General features: G+C 44.8%; 1 protein-coding gene across 22 annotated transcripts in view; it reads left to right on the plus strand.

Moving 5' to 3' along the window:
- KMT2C (lysine methyltransferase 2C) overlaps positions 1–17306 on the plus strand; it is a 255472-nt gene that overhangs the window by 159588 nt on the left and 78578 nt on the right. For 13 of the 22 annotated variants that reach the window (XM_084859339.1, XM_084859344.1, XM_084859341.1 and 10 more), the window contains 5 exons: positions 6792–6973; positions 10700–10864; positions 11317–11426; positions 13290–13354; positions 14193–14424. In XM_084859339.1, coding sequence (XP_084715465.1) covers positions 6792–6973; positions 10700–10864; positions 11317–11426; positions 13290–13354; positions 14193–14424 — 754 coding nt within the window. Of the gene's footprint in view, positions 1–6791; positions 6974–10699; positions 10865–11316; positions 11427–13289; positions 13356–14192; positions 14425–17306 lie in introns of all 22 variants that reach the window. The other 9 variants (XM_084859346.1, XM_084859347.1, XM_084859349.1 and 6 more) reach the window with 3 other exon arrangements.

A 17306-nucleotide genomic window follows, 5' to 3' on the forward strand; every position in this document is an offset into this window, starting at 1 on the left:
GATCCTTTGAGAGAAGGCATTAAAAGCAGCAGACGCCTCTAGGAAGCCTATGGGGTCAGGGACGAGTGGCACTAACGGCGCAGACAAACCTCGGGAGGAGATTGCTGAACAGTCAGCGACTACGTCCTCTCAGTCAGCTCCGGCTCTAGCCATGGGCCATTCTGACCCGCCAACTCTGGGCCGATCTTTGGCAGTCTCTTTAGCAAAGAAACTTTCAAAAAAAGGCAAGATCTTCCCATTCTTTGGAAAGGCAAAAGAAAAAGAAGAAAGAGTCTAGGCAAGCCATTTCTTCAGTTAAGCCTCCAGGTTGTTTGCCATCTCCTGCTCCAGTGTTGGATTCGCCAATTCCAGTGGTTGCAGCACCTTCAGTATCGACATTGTTACTGGTACTGATGGCTTCTGTCTTGGAGGGTGAGATAAGAGACTCGACACCGACCAGGGATCAAGCCGACGCCGGCAGGCAGAACCATGGTTATCTCCGCAATCAGTCTGCTCAGCTTACTCTCAAGAGGGCAAAAGAACACCTGCCCCAAGACGAACGTACTTTAGAGAGAGATATCGATCCCCCCACTCTGACTGGGATCGAGGATCGGACCATTCATTTTCCCTGGGATACTGCCATGAGTGGGATGACTGGAGTTATTACCATCACCACCCTTATCAATATGGTCACTATTCCGGTCATAGAGCGACACGATATCGTTGGGACTACTCTCCTCAAGGTCAATCGGGTGCAGAAGGGTTTATGCCGCCACCACCTCCCCTACCAGTAGCGAGGACGCCTCCTCTGGGGTTGCCACTGTCTGCTTCTCTGCCCTGACCACTTTCTTTTCAGCCATTGGCTCCCATGGCATCCGAGATGTATAAAGATGATAAGCACAGGGTAGCTCCTCCAATTCCTCCAGTAGACTCCCCTAGGGATCAAGAGACAGGTTCACAGAGATGCCTCCTGTTCCCCAAGGAAAGACTACCAATCAGATTCCGCTTTGACCCCGTCAGTAGCGTTGTCAGTCTCGTCACCTGACAGCACAGTGGGCTCTCAGGACCCATCCTCTCCATCGGAAGTCATGGGACATTTTTCAGAGCAGGTTTCTAGAATGGCCCAGTCATTAGGTCTTGAGATTCACCAACTTGTGGAAAGAGTCAAAGATCCGGTATTTGATGTCCTTAATACTGACTCTAGCGCTCCGGTGGCAATCCCGTTTTTTCTGACTTTACTCCAAATGGTGCAGCTATCCTGGAAAGCTCCTTCCTCTATGGCTCCAACTTTGGGGAGACTAGAGACCACGTATAGGATTCAAGAAAAGGATGCGAGATTTTTATTTACTCATCCTCCACCTAATTTGGTCATTGTGGAATCTTCACAGGGGAAATCTAATCGAATCCATTCTTCTCTGGTAGACAAGGAGGGCAGGAGATTGGATTTGGTGGGCAGGCATATATATTCTTCTGCCTCCCTTGGTCTAAAGGTTACGAACTTCCAGGCGACCATGGCACGGCTTTTTTTGTGGGAGAAGATCAGTTCCTTGTGTGACTATCTGCCAGACGATCAGCGGGAGTTGGTGCCTGTTTTTCAGTCGGAGGCTACTAAGCTTGCAAGGCAACAAATTAACACAGCCCGGCACCAAGCCGATTGCAACACCAAAGCAATGGTGGGGGCAATAGCGCTCTGAGGGCATGCATGGTTGAGATCAGCAGGCCTTACTTAAGAAGCATGCCCACAAATTGAGGACCCCCCATTCAATGGAGAGGGTTTATTTAACTCTAGGACCTATGAGGCCATGTATACTATTCAGAAGGCAAAGACCACGGCACAGAAAATGGGGCTGTTACAGGCAATCATTTTTCAACCATCCTCAATCTCAGTTCAGTCGGCAGACACATCAGCAGCCACCTTCTCACCAGAAACGACAATTTGGTTCAACATCTCATTTTCCATTGTCTCACAGGAAACCAGACTATATGAAGAAGCAACATCTTTGACTGCCCGATTCGGGCCCTTCACCTCCCAGACCACCCTCCCCTCTTTGGCTCCCGTCTCTCAGCCTTTTTTCCAGCTTAACAGTGGATAACAACAGACTCCTGGATCCTTGCTATTATTCATCAAGGCTACAAAATCGACATTCTCCCACCTTTTTCAGGCATTGCAACAATGACTCCAACTCCCTTGCTCCTGGAGGAAGTAGACAATCTTATTTCAAAGGGTACAATCCGCCCAGTTCATCTGAGGGGGATGCACGGGGGGGAGGTGATATTCCCGTTATTTCACGGTGCCCAAAAAAGATGGTGGACTTCGGCCAATTTTGGATCTCAGAGGTGTCAATGTGTTCATTCCATCCCAAAAGTTCAGAATGACTACATTGACTGTGATCCTATACTTGCTCTAGATAGGAGATTGGTTTGCAACCATTGACCTGAGGGATGCATACTTCCACATTGCGATAGAGGAGTTCAATCAGCGTTTTCTCCACTTCACAGTCGACAGTCTTGCTTACCAGTTCAGGGTTTTGCTTTTCGGACTCGCCACAGCTCCACGGGTCTTCACGAAATGCATGGTTGTGGTGTGTGCCCCTCTCAGGCTTCAAGGAGTACAAGTCTATCCTTACCTTGATGACTGGCTTCTAGTCGCTCAATCAAAGATCCGTCTACAGAAGTCCATCCAGCTAGCTTTGCAATTGTTGGAACACCTCGGCTTGTGTGTGAACATGAAGAAATCAGTTTTGGTACCATTTCATGTTGTTCAGTTCATTGGAGCCTCTATAGATTCCCTCGAAGGTCTTTTTTTTCTTCCTCGAGATTGAGCAAAAGTGTTACAGCATCTCGCGTCGGACATCCTAGCCTACTGTACCATTTGAGCTCACACAATACAGAAACTACTTGGATTAATGGCAGCTACCACTGCAGTGGTCCTGTATGCTCATCTTCGCATAAGGACATTACAGAATTCATCAGGGCATTCAGTCTACACCAAGACCCCCACAGGGTCAGGATATGGCCCCCTCCTCTGGTCCGGGCTTCCCTGCATTGGTGGACTGTACTGTCGAACCTCTTACAGGGCCTGCCTTTCCAGCTTCCCACCCCAACGTTGATGGTCACGACAGATGCCTCCATATTGGGCTGGGGTGCTCACTGAGGACACCTCAAAGGAGAGGGACTCTGGTCAGAGGTGGAAGCAAAAAATCACATCAGTGCTCTGGACCTACTGGTAGTCAACAAAGCCTTGAAGGCTTTCGAAGTCATCCTTTATGGTCATCGCATCCAAATCGCTTCTGACAACATGACGGTGGTATTCCACCTCAACAAACAAGGAGAGACTCATTCGATGCCTTTAATTCGATTAACAATACAAATCTTTGAATGGTGCATCGTAAGGGACGCCACCTTTATGGCAATTCATATTGTGGGCGAAGACAACATTTTGGCTGACCGGCTGATCCACTCCTTTCCAGTCTCTCACGAATGGGAGCTCAATCTGAGCATCTGCAACAGACTGTTCTGCCAATGGGTTCTACCCTCTGTGGACCTCTTCACATAGGACAAGAATGCTGTGTGCTGCAATTTCTGCAGCCAAACGGGCAGAGGTGTGAGATCTCTCGGAGATGCTTTTGCCAGGAATTAGAAGGGATGTTTCCTTTTCATGTTTCCTCCATTCCCTCTTCTTACCCGAGTGATTGCAAAGATAGTGGCAGAGGGCATCCTGATTGCACCTTGGTGGCCCAGACAGCCATGGTTTGCCAAAGTCCTGCATTGATCCAGAGGGGACTGTCTTCGACTCCCCTTGATACCAACGCTGTTGTCCAGAGTCACAGGCAAGGTGAGACATCTGGACCTGCTTACCTTACGCCTCACAGCGTGGAGGATCTGACAATACATGGGACAGACTTACCTGCTTCACTCCAGGCTGTTCTTGAGGCAGTTAGGAAACCTGCTACTAGAAAATCTTATGCTAGCAAGTGGATATGTTTTACTCTTTTTGCTAGAGACAATGACTTCAATCCCATTCATTGTATGGTATGGGACGTGCTGAAGTTTCTGTTTTTGCTTCATGAACAAGGCCTCAGAAGTTCGTCCCTGAGAGTATACGTAGCAGCTATTTCAGCTTCCCATCTTGCTAACAATTTTTCATTGCTTTCCTCACATTCTGTGATTCATCCGTTTTTGAGAGGAGTTAAAAACCTTCTTCTCTTGTGAAACTTCCAGTGCCAATATGGAGCATGTCTGTAGTGTTGCATGCACTTACCAAAAACCCCTTTGAGCCACTAGCTACAATGGATTTTTGTCTCCTCTTGCTTAAAGTGGCATTTTTAGTACCATCACGTCGGCTCGATGGTCTGGAGAGTTATGTGCCCTTCGGGTGGACGCTCCATACTTACAATTTCATAGGGACAAAGTTGTGCTTCATCCTGACGTTGCTTTTGTGCCTAAGGTGATTTCGAGTTTTCATTGGGTCAGGATATTGTTCTTCCTGCCTTTTTTGCTTTCCCCGCAACAGTCCTTGAGAAGACACTGCATACCTTAGATGTCTGCAGGACTTTGGCATTCTACAACACTAGGACAGAGGCGTTCTGTCGATCCCAGCGTTTGTTTGTTTGTTATGGGGGATCTAAGAAGGGGCTTCCTGTCTCCTTCCAGCACCTAGCATCTTGGGTAGTACAAACTACAGGGCTTGGAGTCGTCTGGTTCGGTGAAGGCACACTCAACTAGAGTGATAGCAACTTCGGTGGCATTTGAAAGAGGGGTTTTGATACCAGATGTCTGTCGGGCTGCAACTTGGTCGACCCCTTCGACCTTCATTAAACATTGCCGTCTTGATGTTCAGGCCAGAAGAGACTGTTCATTTGGCCAGACAGTGTTGTCCGAGGTTCTTCGTTGACGACACCAACCCACCTTTGGGAACGTAAGCTTGTTATTTGCCCATATTTGTAATGCACACAGACCACGAAGAATAAAGTCAGGTTGCTTACCTGTAACTGGAGTTCTTTGAGTGGTCATCTGTGCATTCACACAACACACCCACCATCCCCGCTTCAGTGTCAATGTTATCTTGATGTTGGTACCGGAGTTCCTTGGTTTTGGGAGCCACAATGGCAGTCTCCTTGGAACTGAGGGTTTGAGTGGGAACCCACTGGAATATGCGCAGTGGGTGGTGGGGGAAGGGTTCCCACCAAAAATTCCTCAGCTACAGAGGTTCCTGAGTTGAGGGTCCGCGCAGGCGCAGTGTGAATGCACAGATGACCACTCGAAGAACTGCAATTACAGATAAGCAAACTGACTATTTTAAACCTCATTAATTATTTTTATGGAATCCTGCATTAATGATTCCAACAGAGGATGTGGCATAAGCATGAAAGTGTGGAAAATACCTCCAACTTTAAAATGAATGTGATGTTCTGGTTAGGAAGGGAACCAGATAACTATTTCCAAGCAAATTTCCATTTGTTTCAATATGTCTTGCATCAGTGCTAGTGGATTGACTACTTGTGAATGAAGATATTATTAAAGCGTATTAGAGCTGGTTCACACACTGCATTCTTAATAAGTGATTGCATGGAAACCAGCACTGCTTGTGAAGGATTTTTCACCTGTTTTCCTTACAAGTGAGAAAGGCAGAGAAACTTGAAAAGCTTGACTTTTAAGGAGTGTTGTGAAGGAGAGAGTTTCAGACCTCCTATATTCATCTTTGGCAGGAGCAGCATCCTTTCTACAGCCTTCCCTGCTTGGGGTGGGGGGAAGGGGAGTCTCTAGCATTCTAAAAAAACAAAGGAAGGTTGGTTCTCACATAATCACTTAACAGAGTAATAAGTGAGCCAGTTTTTACCATTTGATATATAGCAATAAAAAGCTGATACAGAGGTCTGAAACATTAAGCTTTGTTTCTGTCACATCCCATTATGGAGCTTTTTGCAGTATCATATATAAATAACTGCTTTTTACATCAATAAAATGTGTACTTCTTAAATCTAGCCATATTCCAGAAATATGAGGAAAGTAATACTTGATGCTATTATGCCTTTGTCTAAATGTTATAATGGGGAAAAAGGATGCCAGAATTTAAAATGGGAGTGGGGGGAGGAGAAAGAAACAGTGACTTACACTTTCCCCAGATTTCAGAACTATGTTGTCTTTCAGTTCAGTAAGTGTGAATCTGGGTTTGAGGAGTATGCCCCCTCCAACACTTAAAGCTGGGCTTTTTTCCCCCTTCTAAAACAGATGTTCATCCAAATTCTTGGGGTGTATTGCGGTGGCTTAGTGGTTAAGACGCTGAACTGCAGACCGGAAGGTCGGCAGGACAGCAGTTCGAGACCCAAGTGCCGCGTGACGGAGTGAGCTCCCGTCTTCAGTGCCAGCTCCTGCCAACGTAGCAGTTCGAAAGCAAGAAATTGCAAGTAGATAAATAGGTACCGCCTCAGCGGGAAAGGTAACAGCGTTCCGTGCACCTCGGTGTTCAGTCATGCTGGCCACATGACCACAGAAGCGTCTTCGGACAGCGCTGGCTCTTCGGCTTAGAAACGGGGATGAGCACCGCACCCTAGAGTCGGACACGACTGGTTGGGGACACCTTTACCTTTACCTTTTATTGCTACTGAATATACATCTGCAAGAAGATTTTTGATATCCCAATAACTGAGAGCTCTTCTCCCTTAAAAAAAGGGGGGGGGGAGTGTGGGGAGCCACATCATTAAAAAAATCTGAAGGATGCAAGCAAACATATTAGTAATAAAAGCATATAAAATGATAGGGATTTATTCAGGCCTTCTGTGAGTAATTGGCTGCTGTCTTCATCTACACAGATTACAAAAGTGGTGCTCCACAAAGGTTGGAGATGTCTGGAGTGCACTGTGTGTGAAGCCTGCGGGAAGGCTACAGATCCAGGAAGGCTGCTCCTTTGTGATGACTGCGACATCAGCTATCACACATACTGCCTAGATCCACCGCTGCAGACAGTTCCCAAAGGAGGTTGGAAGTGTAAATGGTGTGTGTGGCTTTGTTCTTCACGGTGTTCCCTGTTAATGCTTTTTCATCTGACTGTATTTTAAGCATACATTTCACCTAATTAATGTAACTTGGGGAGTCTGCTCAGAAGGGATGTAAAAATAAAGCAAATCTCCATATTTTGCTTTAATTTAAAGTTAAAACAATTCAGGGGTGAAAATCATTTGTATGCTCCAGGACTGGCACATTGTGCTGGGCTGACAGAAGTACTTTAACGGAATCAAGCAGAATATCTTGCTATGAGCCTAAGTTAAGAAAGTAACTTTGAGATGGTCTATGACTTGGTGCTGAGCATTCCCAGGATTATTTTCTTAGGGGATCTCAACATACTTGCTGAGGCCACTAGATATGGAGTGACTCAAGACTTCACAGCCACCATGATAACCATGGGTCTGTTCCAACATATGGCAATGTATGTAGCAGGATGCTATGATTTTTTCAGCCAGGCAGGAGGATGGTGATCTCCTTGTCATGATTAAATCACTTCCTGTTGAAATTTGTACCTCCAGCAGCCTTCTCACTCTGCAAGGGTGAGGAACCTATTAAAATGGCCAGTCCTGGAGGCAAATGGATTCTGAATATTTCCAGTGGACTCTGGGGGAATTTCCTGCTGGTTTGGCTGGTGCTCCTATTGCTCTGTGGGATATGGAGATGACCCAGCAATTGACATGATCACATCCAAGTGCCCTCTCCCTCTGTGCAGAACCCACATATCTCCTTGTTATATACCTGAGCTGAGGGCAATGAAGCAAGATGGGCAAGGACTAGAATGCAAGTGAAGGATCATACTAACTCCTTCCAAACACAGGTTAGAGCTCATTATCGAGCCTACTCTGTGGCAGTGACAGTAACAAAGAAAATGTTTGGGTGGCTAGAGGCCTGTTGCAATCTGGCCCTGGGAGAGATATGGATGAACTCTCTATAGCACACTGTGACAAGTTTGCAAGACATCTGAAGATAAAGTTGCTTGCATCAGTCATGACTTGGACTCTACATGTAATGTAGAGCCAGTGAAAGCCACTGAGAGCCAGTGTAGTGAGAGTGACGGACTGGGAGCCAGGAGAGCCGGGTTCTAGTCCCCACTTGGCCATGGAAACTCACTGGGTGACTTGGGGCCAGTCACAGTCTCTCATCCCAACCTACCTCACAGGGTTGTTGTTGTGAGGATAAAACGGAGAGGAGGAGGATAATGTAAGCCGCCTTGGGTTCCTTGCAAGAGGAAAAAAGGTGGGATATAAATGCAATCAATCAATCAATCATGCAGTTCTTCTAATGGAAGTATCCAGAGCTCCACCTGGTGCTCTTTTTATTGGAGGTGTTCCAGTTGCTAAGTCTGGCGAACCACCTGTATGCTTGACCCAGGACCCTCAGAATGGTGGCTGAGAGCTCCCAATAGCAATGAAACAAAATTATCCACAGTGGTACAGGTGCTAGTAACCTCAAGACCAGATTACCACAATGCGCTCTATGTGGGGCTGCTCTTAAGGCTGCTCTGAAAACTGGAGCTAGTTCAGGGTGCAGCAGCTCGGTTGATATCAGGAGCTGCCCTTTTTCAGCATGCAACGCATTTGCTGAGGGAACTGCACTGGCTGCCTATTTGCTACCAGACCAGGTTTAAGGTTTGGGTACTAGTGTACAAAGCCCTAAGCAACTTGGGTCCAGGCTACGTGAGAGAGCACCTTCTCCCTTACCAACATACCCAATCACTGAGGTCATCAGAGGGCATGCTCCTGGTGGTTCCACATGGACCTATAGCCCGACTGCAGTCCACTCAGAGGAGAGCCTTCAGTGTGGTGGTCCCCCTTCTATGGAACTCCGTGCCTCTGGAGATCAGGCAGGTGGCTACGCTGGGTTGTTTTCAGTGCCTCCTGAAAACTACTCTTTTCCAGGAAGCCTTCCTTGGTTAACCAGCCTCAGTTTAATTGGCATTCTTGTTTTTTTAAAGAATGACCGTAATATCATGTTTCTTCTTTATATATTTTGTTCATTTTACCTCTTGTTGTTCATGACTCTGGAATCTGTTTGGATGTGCAGTGGTATACAAATGTTGTAAATAAATATATACATAAATAAACCTATTACATCTAATAGGGAGGGGATGTTTGGCTGGGTCCAGGAGATTGGAGTTAGTGGGTGGCTGAATAACAGCCTCTTTGAAAGGGCTATGATCAGGCCACTCCTGAAGAAATCTAACCTGGACCCAGAAGATCTAAACAATTCTAGGCTTCTTGCTAATATCCCCTTCCTGAACAAGGTGCTCAAGCAAGTGGTCACTGGTCAACTCCAGGTACTCCTGGATAAAACTTATTTTCTAGATCCATTTCAGCCAGGCTTTAGGCCTGGTTTTGGAACAGAAACTGTCTTGGTCACCCCGTGGGGTGACATTTGCTGAGAGAGGACAAGGGGGAGTGTCCTCTTGTACCTCTCAGCAGCTTCCAATATTATAAACCATGGTACCCTTCTGGATAGGCCTTCTAGCTTGTGGCTTGAAGGTTCGGTAGAATGGTTCTCCTGCCACTTGGATGGTCATTCCAGAAGGTTGTGCTAGGGGATTATTCTGCCCTATGGTAGCTATGCTATGGGTTCCACTGGGTTCTATTTATCCCCTATGCTATTCAACATCTATATGAAACTGCTAGGAGAGGTTATCCAGGAATGTGGGCCCAAATCTTGTTAATATGCAGATGACACCCAGCCCTACCTCTCTCCTTTTCATCTAATCCAGGTGAGGCAGTGGATATTCTAAGTCAGTAATGGACTAGATGAGGGCCAAAAAACTAAGACTTAATCTAGACAAGGTGGCATGACTGTTAGTGGGTTGTTCGGTTGACCAGTTAGTTGAGTGGTATTCAACCTGGGTTGGAGGAGGTTGGACTCCTCCTAAAGAATCTGATTTGTAGTTTGGGGGTGTCCTTGAATCTAGCACTGTTGCTGGTGGCCTCGTTGGCTTAGAGTACCTTTTATCAGTTTTGGCTGCTATACCAAGTGCAATCCTGCCTGGATAGAGATAGCCATGTAACAGTTATCTGTGCTCTGGCAACCTCCTGTTTGGATTACTGTAATGCATTATATGTGGGGCTGCCTTTGAAAATGGCCTGGAAATGTCAGCTGGTCCAAAATAGGGCAGTGAGGTTATTAATGGGGATATGATCACATTGCACCAGTGCTTTGTCAGCTGCATTGGCTGCCAGTCCATTTCTGGGCCCAATTCAAAATAGTGACATTAACCTTTAAAGCCCTAATCAGTTTAGGGCTAGATTACCTGAAGGAGTTTCTCTTCCCATATAAAATTTCCTGGGCCCTAAGATTATCTTGTGAAGCCTTTCTCTGGGTGCTCCTGCCAAATGAGATGAGACAGGTGGCTACTAAAGAGAAGGCCTTTTCAGTGGTGGTACCCCAGTTGTGGAATCTCTCCCCAAAGAGAGAGTCTCACCTACATTGTGGTCTTTTCTGCACGAGATGAATACCTGTTTATTCTCCATTCTCCTAGGCTTTAAAAAAAAAAGTGTTAGTGCTTTCTAGGTCCTTGTACTGCTGTTGCCCTCTGCTGTTGATTTTGCTTTGGTTTATGTTATGTTTTATTCCGGTATTTTATGGTTTTATCTCTGTTTTGTGAACCAGCCAAAGAGCTTTGGCTATTGGGTGGTATGGAAATGTAGTAAGTAAGTAAATTATGAAGTAAATATTCTTGTTTTGTGTTCTGCAGGTGTGTTTGGTGCAGACACTGTGGAGCTACTTCTCCTGGTCTAAGATGTGAATGGCAAAATAATTACACACAATGTGCACCCTGTGCAAGTTTATCTACCTGCCCAGTCTGCTGTTGCAATTATAGAGAGGAAGAGCTCATTCTGCAATGCAGGCAGTGTGACAGGTCAGGGTTTCTGCTACACACGCTGAATATTTAGTTTCCATATCTCAATCATTTGTTCATAGTATAGTGTGGGATGAATACTGGTTTAATTTACCAAAATAGTTTCTTGAATTCACTTCCTTTCTTCTGTATCAAAGTTGGTTTCCAAAAAAATAGTGTATGTTCTTCCTGATGCAAAGAGCTTCTTTGAAGAAGAAAGCCATAGCTAAGATGGCAGAGGAGAAACCCCCCACCATGATTTTTAATAGTTATCTCTATTGAAGTAGGGCTGCAGCTGGCACATGAACCTAAGCTGGCTTCTTCAGGAGTAATTGTACCATTGCAGCTTTTAAGGGAGTAAGCACATTCTGTGTTCCTATTTGTTTGTAGTTTCAAAAATGTCTGAATGCTATTATGGTATAAAATTGTAATGTTTCAACTAACCCTTTCCCCCTCTTCATCTTAACTTCCAGGTGGATGCACACAGTTTGTCAAAACTTAAACACAGAAGAAGAAGTGGAAAGCACAGCTGACTGTGGTTTTGACTGTACCATGTGTAGGCCATATATACCACCAACAAATGGTAAGAAATGTCTTAATGCGATATTTAGCAGCATTGCAAAAAACTTTCTTTGGTCTGTCTCCTGGTTGGCAGATGCTGAATTAATTGCAGAGACAGTGCTTGAGAGAAATAATTTGTTGCCTTTGTCTTGCTTTTTAGCACTGTAATGCTAAAATCAATAATGGGAACTAAAATAATTTAAAAAGAAAGGTGGGTAAATCTCTGTTGTTCCCAGTGGATTTGTAAGTCTGCTTAAACATACAATACCAAAAAAGTAAGTGTGTGTCTGTGTGCAAGACAGACAGAGAGTCAGAGAATGGTGTGGAGTGGTGGATGGGGTGGGGAGAGAGTACAGCCCAAATACTATGATTTCAAGAAGAAAATATTTATGCTTTCAAGATAATACTGCCTTGAATGTTTTGTTCCCAGTGTCCCATAGACTTTCCTTAACTGAAGCGTTAGGCTAGTTTTTTCAGGGGTTGCAAAAACAACCTAAAGTACATTTTTACCTTAAATGATGTTGACAGCCAATGTTACTGCAATCTTCTATACACTATTTCCTATACCTCCCCCACTGTGCAAATAGCCCTGCACCTGGGGGCAGGGGGATCACACAGGCAAGACTAGCCTTGCTGAAAAGATGTGGGCAGGGGGGAGCAATTACACCAGTCATTCCAGAGTCCCATGGCTAGTGCATGAGCACCAGCCTCAAATTACCAGAGCTCTCCCAGGACAGCTGTAGGGGAGGAAGGTATCTGGATAGGATAGGCTGGTAGGGAGGACCCCCACACACAACTTCTTGAGCTCTGTTTGGAGTCTGGAGTATAGCCACAATCTTGGCAAGCACTGTTGCCTTAGGCCCTGGGATAGGTAGTCTACTGCTACTGATGCCAGCCCAGGAATTTCCAGGCTGAATGGACAAGCAGCAGCACTCATAAGGTTTCTCCAAGAGAGACCTCTGAGCAGGCAATGGGACCCAGTGGGTGCCACTGCCACTTGCCCATTCAGCCGTGATCATGTTGGCAGTGATGCTGCCTGTGCCCCTCTGCACATTGCTTCCTTGGAAGCAGCTTGCAGAGGGACCTGGCAGAGCTATGAGGGGAGGAGCATTACCTCATTCTCTCTGTCCCATCTCCTTTCTTCACTACAAGTGTTTGTCTTCTCCCTGCCCCATAGCCTTGATACCTACCAGTCCCAAAGGTGGGACAGGCATGATCAGTGGGTGGATATGATCCTGCTGTTCTACCACCATGTGTAGCATCCAATACATTTTCCTTTCTTTTTAGTTTAATGCATTAAAGTAATACTGTTGTTGGAAGTGACTCACTTATATTTTCAATATTCCGTTTATACACAGTTTGAAGAATCCAAAGAAAGGCATGATTAAATCTCATTTAAATCAAGTGGGTCATAATCACTTAACAACAGTGTGATACATGCTCCAAACTTACACACCCTTACCTTGAAATAAGTGGGAATTAGTTCCCCAAGTACGCATGCACAGGACTGGATGGAAGGGCTCTACTTGGCCTAATTTGGGGGGATCCCCATCGCAACTCACTCTATTCAGCAGAGTCCCTTACCCCTCTGTGTAGCTTGAGGGGCTGCAGTGGGGAGGAGGGGGTGGAGAAGTCTACTCCGGCCAGCCCAGTTGTGTGCACCTAAATAATTGTTTTCCTGGTACCAGCACCCACAAAGGTGAATCAGCCTCAAAATTAAAATGTTCAAAAATAAGGAAAGCAGTTCTGTTATACCTGGAGAAACAAGCATGGGTGAAGAGCTGCAGAAGATTAGCAAGAGTATCATCAGAGGATGATACAGATATTTTAATAAAGATTAATTTCAACATTTAGCTCCCAATAATTTTTTAAAATTATTTTTCAGTGCCTTCCTCTGAATGCTGTGAAACATCAATTGCAGCCCAAATTATAACAAAAGCAAAGGAACTTGGTAACTTTTAAATGTCTTGATTCCTTCCATCTAACATGGTTTTTGCTGATACTTAACTATTGTACCTAGAACTGTGGCTGTAGATTGTATCATCAATAGCTCTATTTAACAATTGTATCTTCTGTCACCCTAGTTACTTGCTTATTTTTAATAATCTTATTACTTGCTTTATTTTAAATCTGATTCTTTTCTTTCAAGTGCTTATAATTCTTCAAAATAAACCTGTAAGTGCTCTTTAAAACGTATGGAGCTTTTATGTTTAAATAACTCCTTAAATGAGCCACAAATAGTGCTCAAAATCACAGGAGGTCAAGATGAGACTGAGACCCTTTTGTGACTGCCCCCTTAGCTACAGTTTTTAAAAAGTGGGAGTATGATTTGGCTAAACTTGGAGATGTTCAGGGGGATTGTGGTTGCTTCTGGATTTCATTAATTCCCTTTTCTTTTCTCCCATAATTCAAACACTTTCACAATCAGTTTATAGTGCAGGTTTTCTCTTTTATCCTTTGACTCCATTTCAGTCGAACCTATGCAGCATCAAAATAGTTATTTGACTATAATAATATGAACAGATATTTGCTGCAGGCATGTAGACAACCATAAAGAAATGATGTGTTTTTGTTGTTGGACAGGAAGAACTCAAATTTAAATGGAAAGGCTTTGCCTTTTTCTAAATCAGTGTCAGTTTACATCTGAAATAGTTATGCTGGTTTTTGTCTTGCTCTGGTGTTAGAATAGTATGTGGTATGTTAACTGCAAATTCATTAAAGTTGAGGAACAAAAAACCCTACTCAGTGCTTGTAAGCAAAATTATTAAAGTTATGTATTCCTGTTATGGTTCATGCAAATTTCATAGACCCACCGAAGACATACACTCAGGATGGAGTCTGTTTGACAGAAACGGGGATGTCTCGGTTACAGAGCCTCAGTGCTGTTGTACCAAGAAGAAAACGGACAAAACCAAAGCTCAAGTTGAAGATCATAAACCAGAATAGTGTGGCTGTACTCCAAACCCCACCTGACATCCAGTCAGAACATTCAAGGGATGGTGAGATGGATGATAGTAGAGGTAATTGTTGTTCTGTGCTATATTTTCCTATTAACAATAGAAACAGTTTATTGAGGAGCAATGGTTGCAGAGAGTGTCAAAGCTGTTGGGCTTTTCAGTAGTTCACACCCTCTGGAATGAAACTCAATGACATTTTGTCCTAAGAAAAGGCTTCTAGCTCAGCAGTATGCACAGCCACCATATTTTGTACTGTCCTCTCTCTTCCAGAACCTGAAGTGTTAAGTCAGTCTGTGCTTGTTGAGACACACATTTCTATGTACATCAGAAAACTATGTTTCTGTGTTCAAGGAGTAAGCCCTTTTGGAATACAAATGATGGGCCGAGCAGGGGGGATCACTCTATTGCTAGGGAACCCTCTTCTCTCTGCTGCCTTGGCTTTATTCTGCCAGCGAACAGGCTTCTGTCAGTCCACTAGAACTGGTCCAGAAACTAGGATGTTTTGTCCAATACACAGGAGCACAACATGGATAACAGTGGGGACTTTAAGTAGTGGAGTGCCATCCTAGGGTACCTTGAAGGGAGTAACAAAAACAGGATCAGAGCTGTGACAATTTTGAGTTTGTCTTGATAGCTCATCATCAGAAACTGCTGGCAGTTCTTGCTTACCCCCACCCCAAGCTGGATGAACAGTTTAATCCAGCTATCATCTACTCATTTGGGAGTAGGTAGACAGACAGCCAGGTCTCCAGGCTCCACTGGTTAGCCCTTGGCCTGTCTTAACCTCCCTCCCTCCTTATCTGACCCAGTAGCATGTATCCAAACAGTTTAGGCTGTGCAGAGAGAAAAAGAACAATGCCTCTCTGAAGAAATCAACCACACTTTCCAAATTAAGAGACAGAGTTTATTGCAACAATACAGTAAACAACAGGAAGGCAAAACAAAATAGACACTGAAGAAAACAACATTAAAGCTTGCTGACCTATGCTAAACTCCTGGCAATAAATTACTCACATGTAGGAGGCACACGCAGCATCTGGAGATAGTCAGGAAAGGCAGCAAAAGTTCCATGCGCCTCAGGCAAAAGATCCTTTGCCACATTTATTTATCTTGGCCAAGGGAGGGACAAGTGTAGCCACCCACTTAATTCTCCAGTCAAGTGCAGAGTATGTAGACAAGAGATGCGAATTATCACCTTTTAGGCCAAGAGATAAAACTGAAAGAAAAATGGCCTTGACCAGCTACAACAAGCTGAATGTAGCCAAAGGCTTCCCATTTTATAGGTCTGAAGGCTCAGAAAATACATGCACTGCTCAGGAAGTCTGACAAGAAACAGCTGCCCTGGCCAAAAATGCCTGCAGCTACAGGCAAATGGATGCTGAGAAGAAGCTCAGCATCACAAGAGCTTTTCCAGAAAAAGGTGGTTTTATTGATGGTAAAGCAAAATAAAAAAGCAAAATACAAAGCAAATTGCTAGGTAAATTACTGGAGGCTGTCCCAAGGTGAAGGGAGAGAAGTAAGGCAGCAAGGTGTAGGAAGCTGAACAGTGATGCTTCGACGTTTAGTGGGGAAGGAGGGGAAACACTGGAAGCTTGAAAGCTGATGGGGGGGGCAGCTAGAGTGAGAGAAACAAGAGAGAGTTATTGAGATTCCTATCATTCCTTTGTGATATGTCAGAAGGCTGTCAGAGGAAGGGGGTCCATAGCATGAGAGTTAATCCAAAAGTGGGAATCAAAGCTGGGGCCACAGCAAAGTTTTACTGAGCTGAGTTGCAGGGGGTGAGAGTATGAGGAGGCACCCAAAACGAGGCTTCCAGGAACAGGTTGGGCAAAATAGCTAGGGATGTATGAGAATTTCAGTTTTGCTCGCAAAGCTGTTTGAAGACGCAGTGTGTCCACTGAAAATATTCGCAGATGGCCAGACATGTGCTCGTGTTCAGCTTGCACAACTTACCTCGTTGATTTTGTGCAGATTTCCCTGTAGACTGAATCAGCCCTGCTTTAGTCTATGGAGGAAAGTTGTGCAAATTAGGAAATGTGCAAATATTTGGGGAAATTTGTGCAAATTTCTGATTTGCGCAGAGGAAGCAGCAGTTGCAAACATCAACAGTAATCGGGCATGAAACAAGCAGCGAGACTATGTTTGGAGAATCCTATTGATCTCGAACATCGCTTGTTCACCCATCTCTAAAAATAGCTACCAACTGATCATGCTCAAGGAGAGCAGGGCCAAATCCAGAAAATGAAAGTGCAGTGTGTGCTTTGGCCAGATCTTCAGAGCAGAGAGAGTGCTATGGGCTATGTGGAAATGAGTAGGGACCTTACCAAATAGAAGAGAATGAAAAAAGACAGCTGAGTTCAGGGTCCAAGACCAGTTATAGTCTTAGCTGCCACACTTGTTTTTGTTTTCTGAGAGGGGGATGTTGAGGTGAACGAAAGGGGAGAGTGGTGTGTGCACTTTTCTGAATAGAGGAGTACTTGGCACGAAGTGTATGTGTTTCAGTGCTAGCTTGAAGGTTGCACAAGAACCCAGAACTCTCAATAGTCAATGAGTGACAAGGTGTTGTGCTTTGATTGTAGTAGGGTACAGGGGACTTTGGCCTTTGTGTGTGAAAGAGTTCCTTCTCTTTTCCATATCAGTAGAGGATGGCGACTGTCCTGTACAAACACCCAATCCTGGATAGCCAGCTCTCGCCAGCTAGCAGTTGCAGACAATATGGGTTCTGAGAGACAAGATGAATAGTCTGGGGTCATAATGGAGGTGAACCTGGAACATTAAGTAGGCAGGCCAGTTCTTGCTGTTCACTCAAGTGGCCTAGGTCTGCTGCGTCCCAGCTCAGCAAAGGACTCATGGGACTACTATGAGCAAATTGCTGACTATCTGCTTCATTTTCCTTCTTGTCACTTGGAAATAACTGTGACCTAACAAATGATAGCTGCTTGTGA

Source organism: Heloderma suspectum, chromosome 5 (genome assembly GCF_057233095.1).
Source record: "Heloderma suspectum isolate Gila_16-S chromosome 5, 16-S_ref, whole genome shotgun sequence".
NCBI lineage: Eukaryota > Metazoa > Chordata > Lepidosauria > Squamata > Helodermatidae > Heloderma > Heloderma suspectum.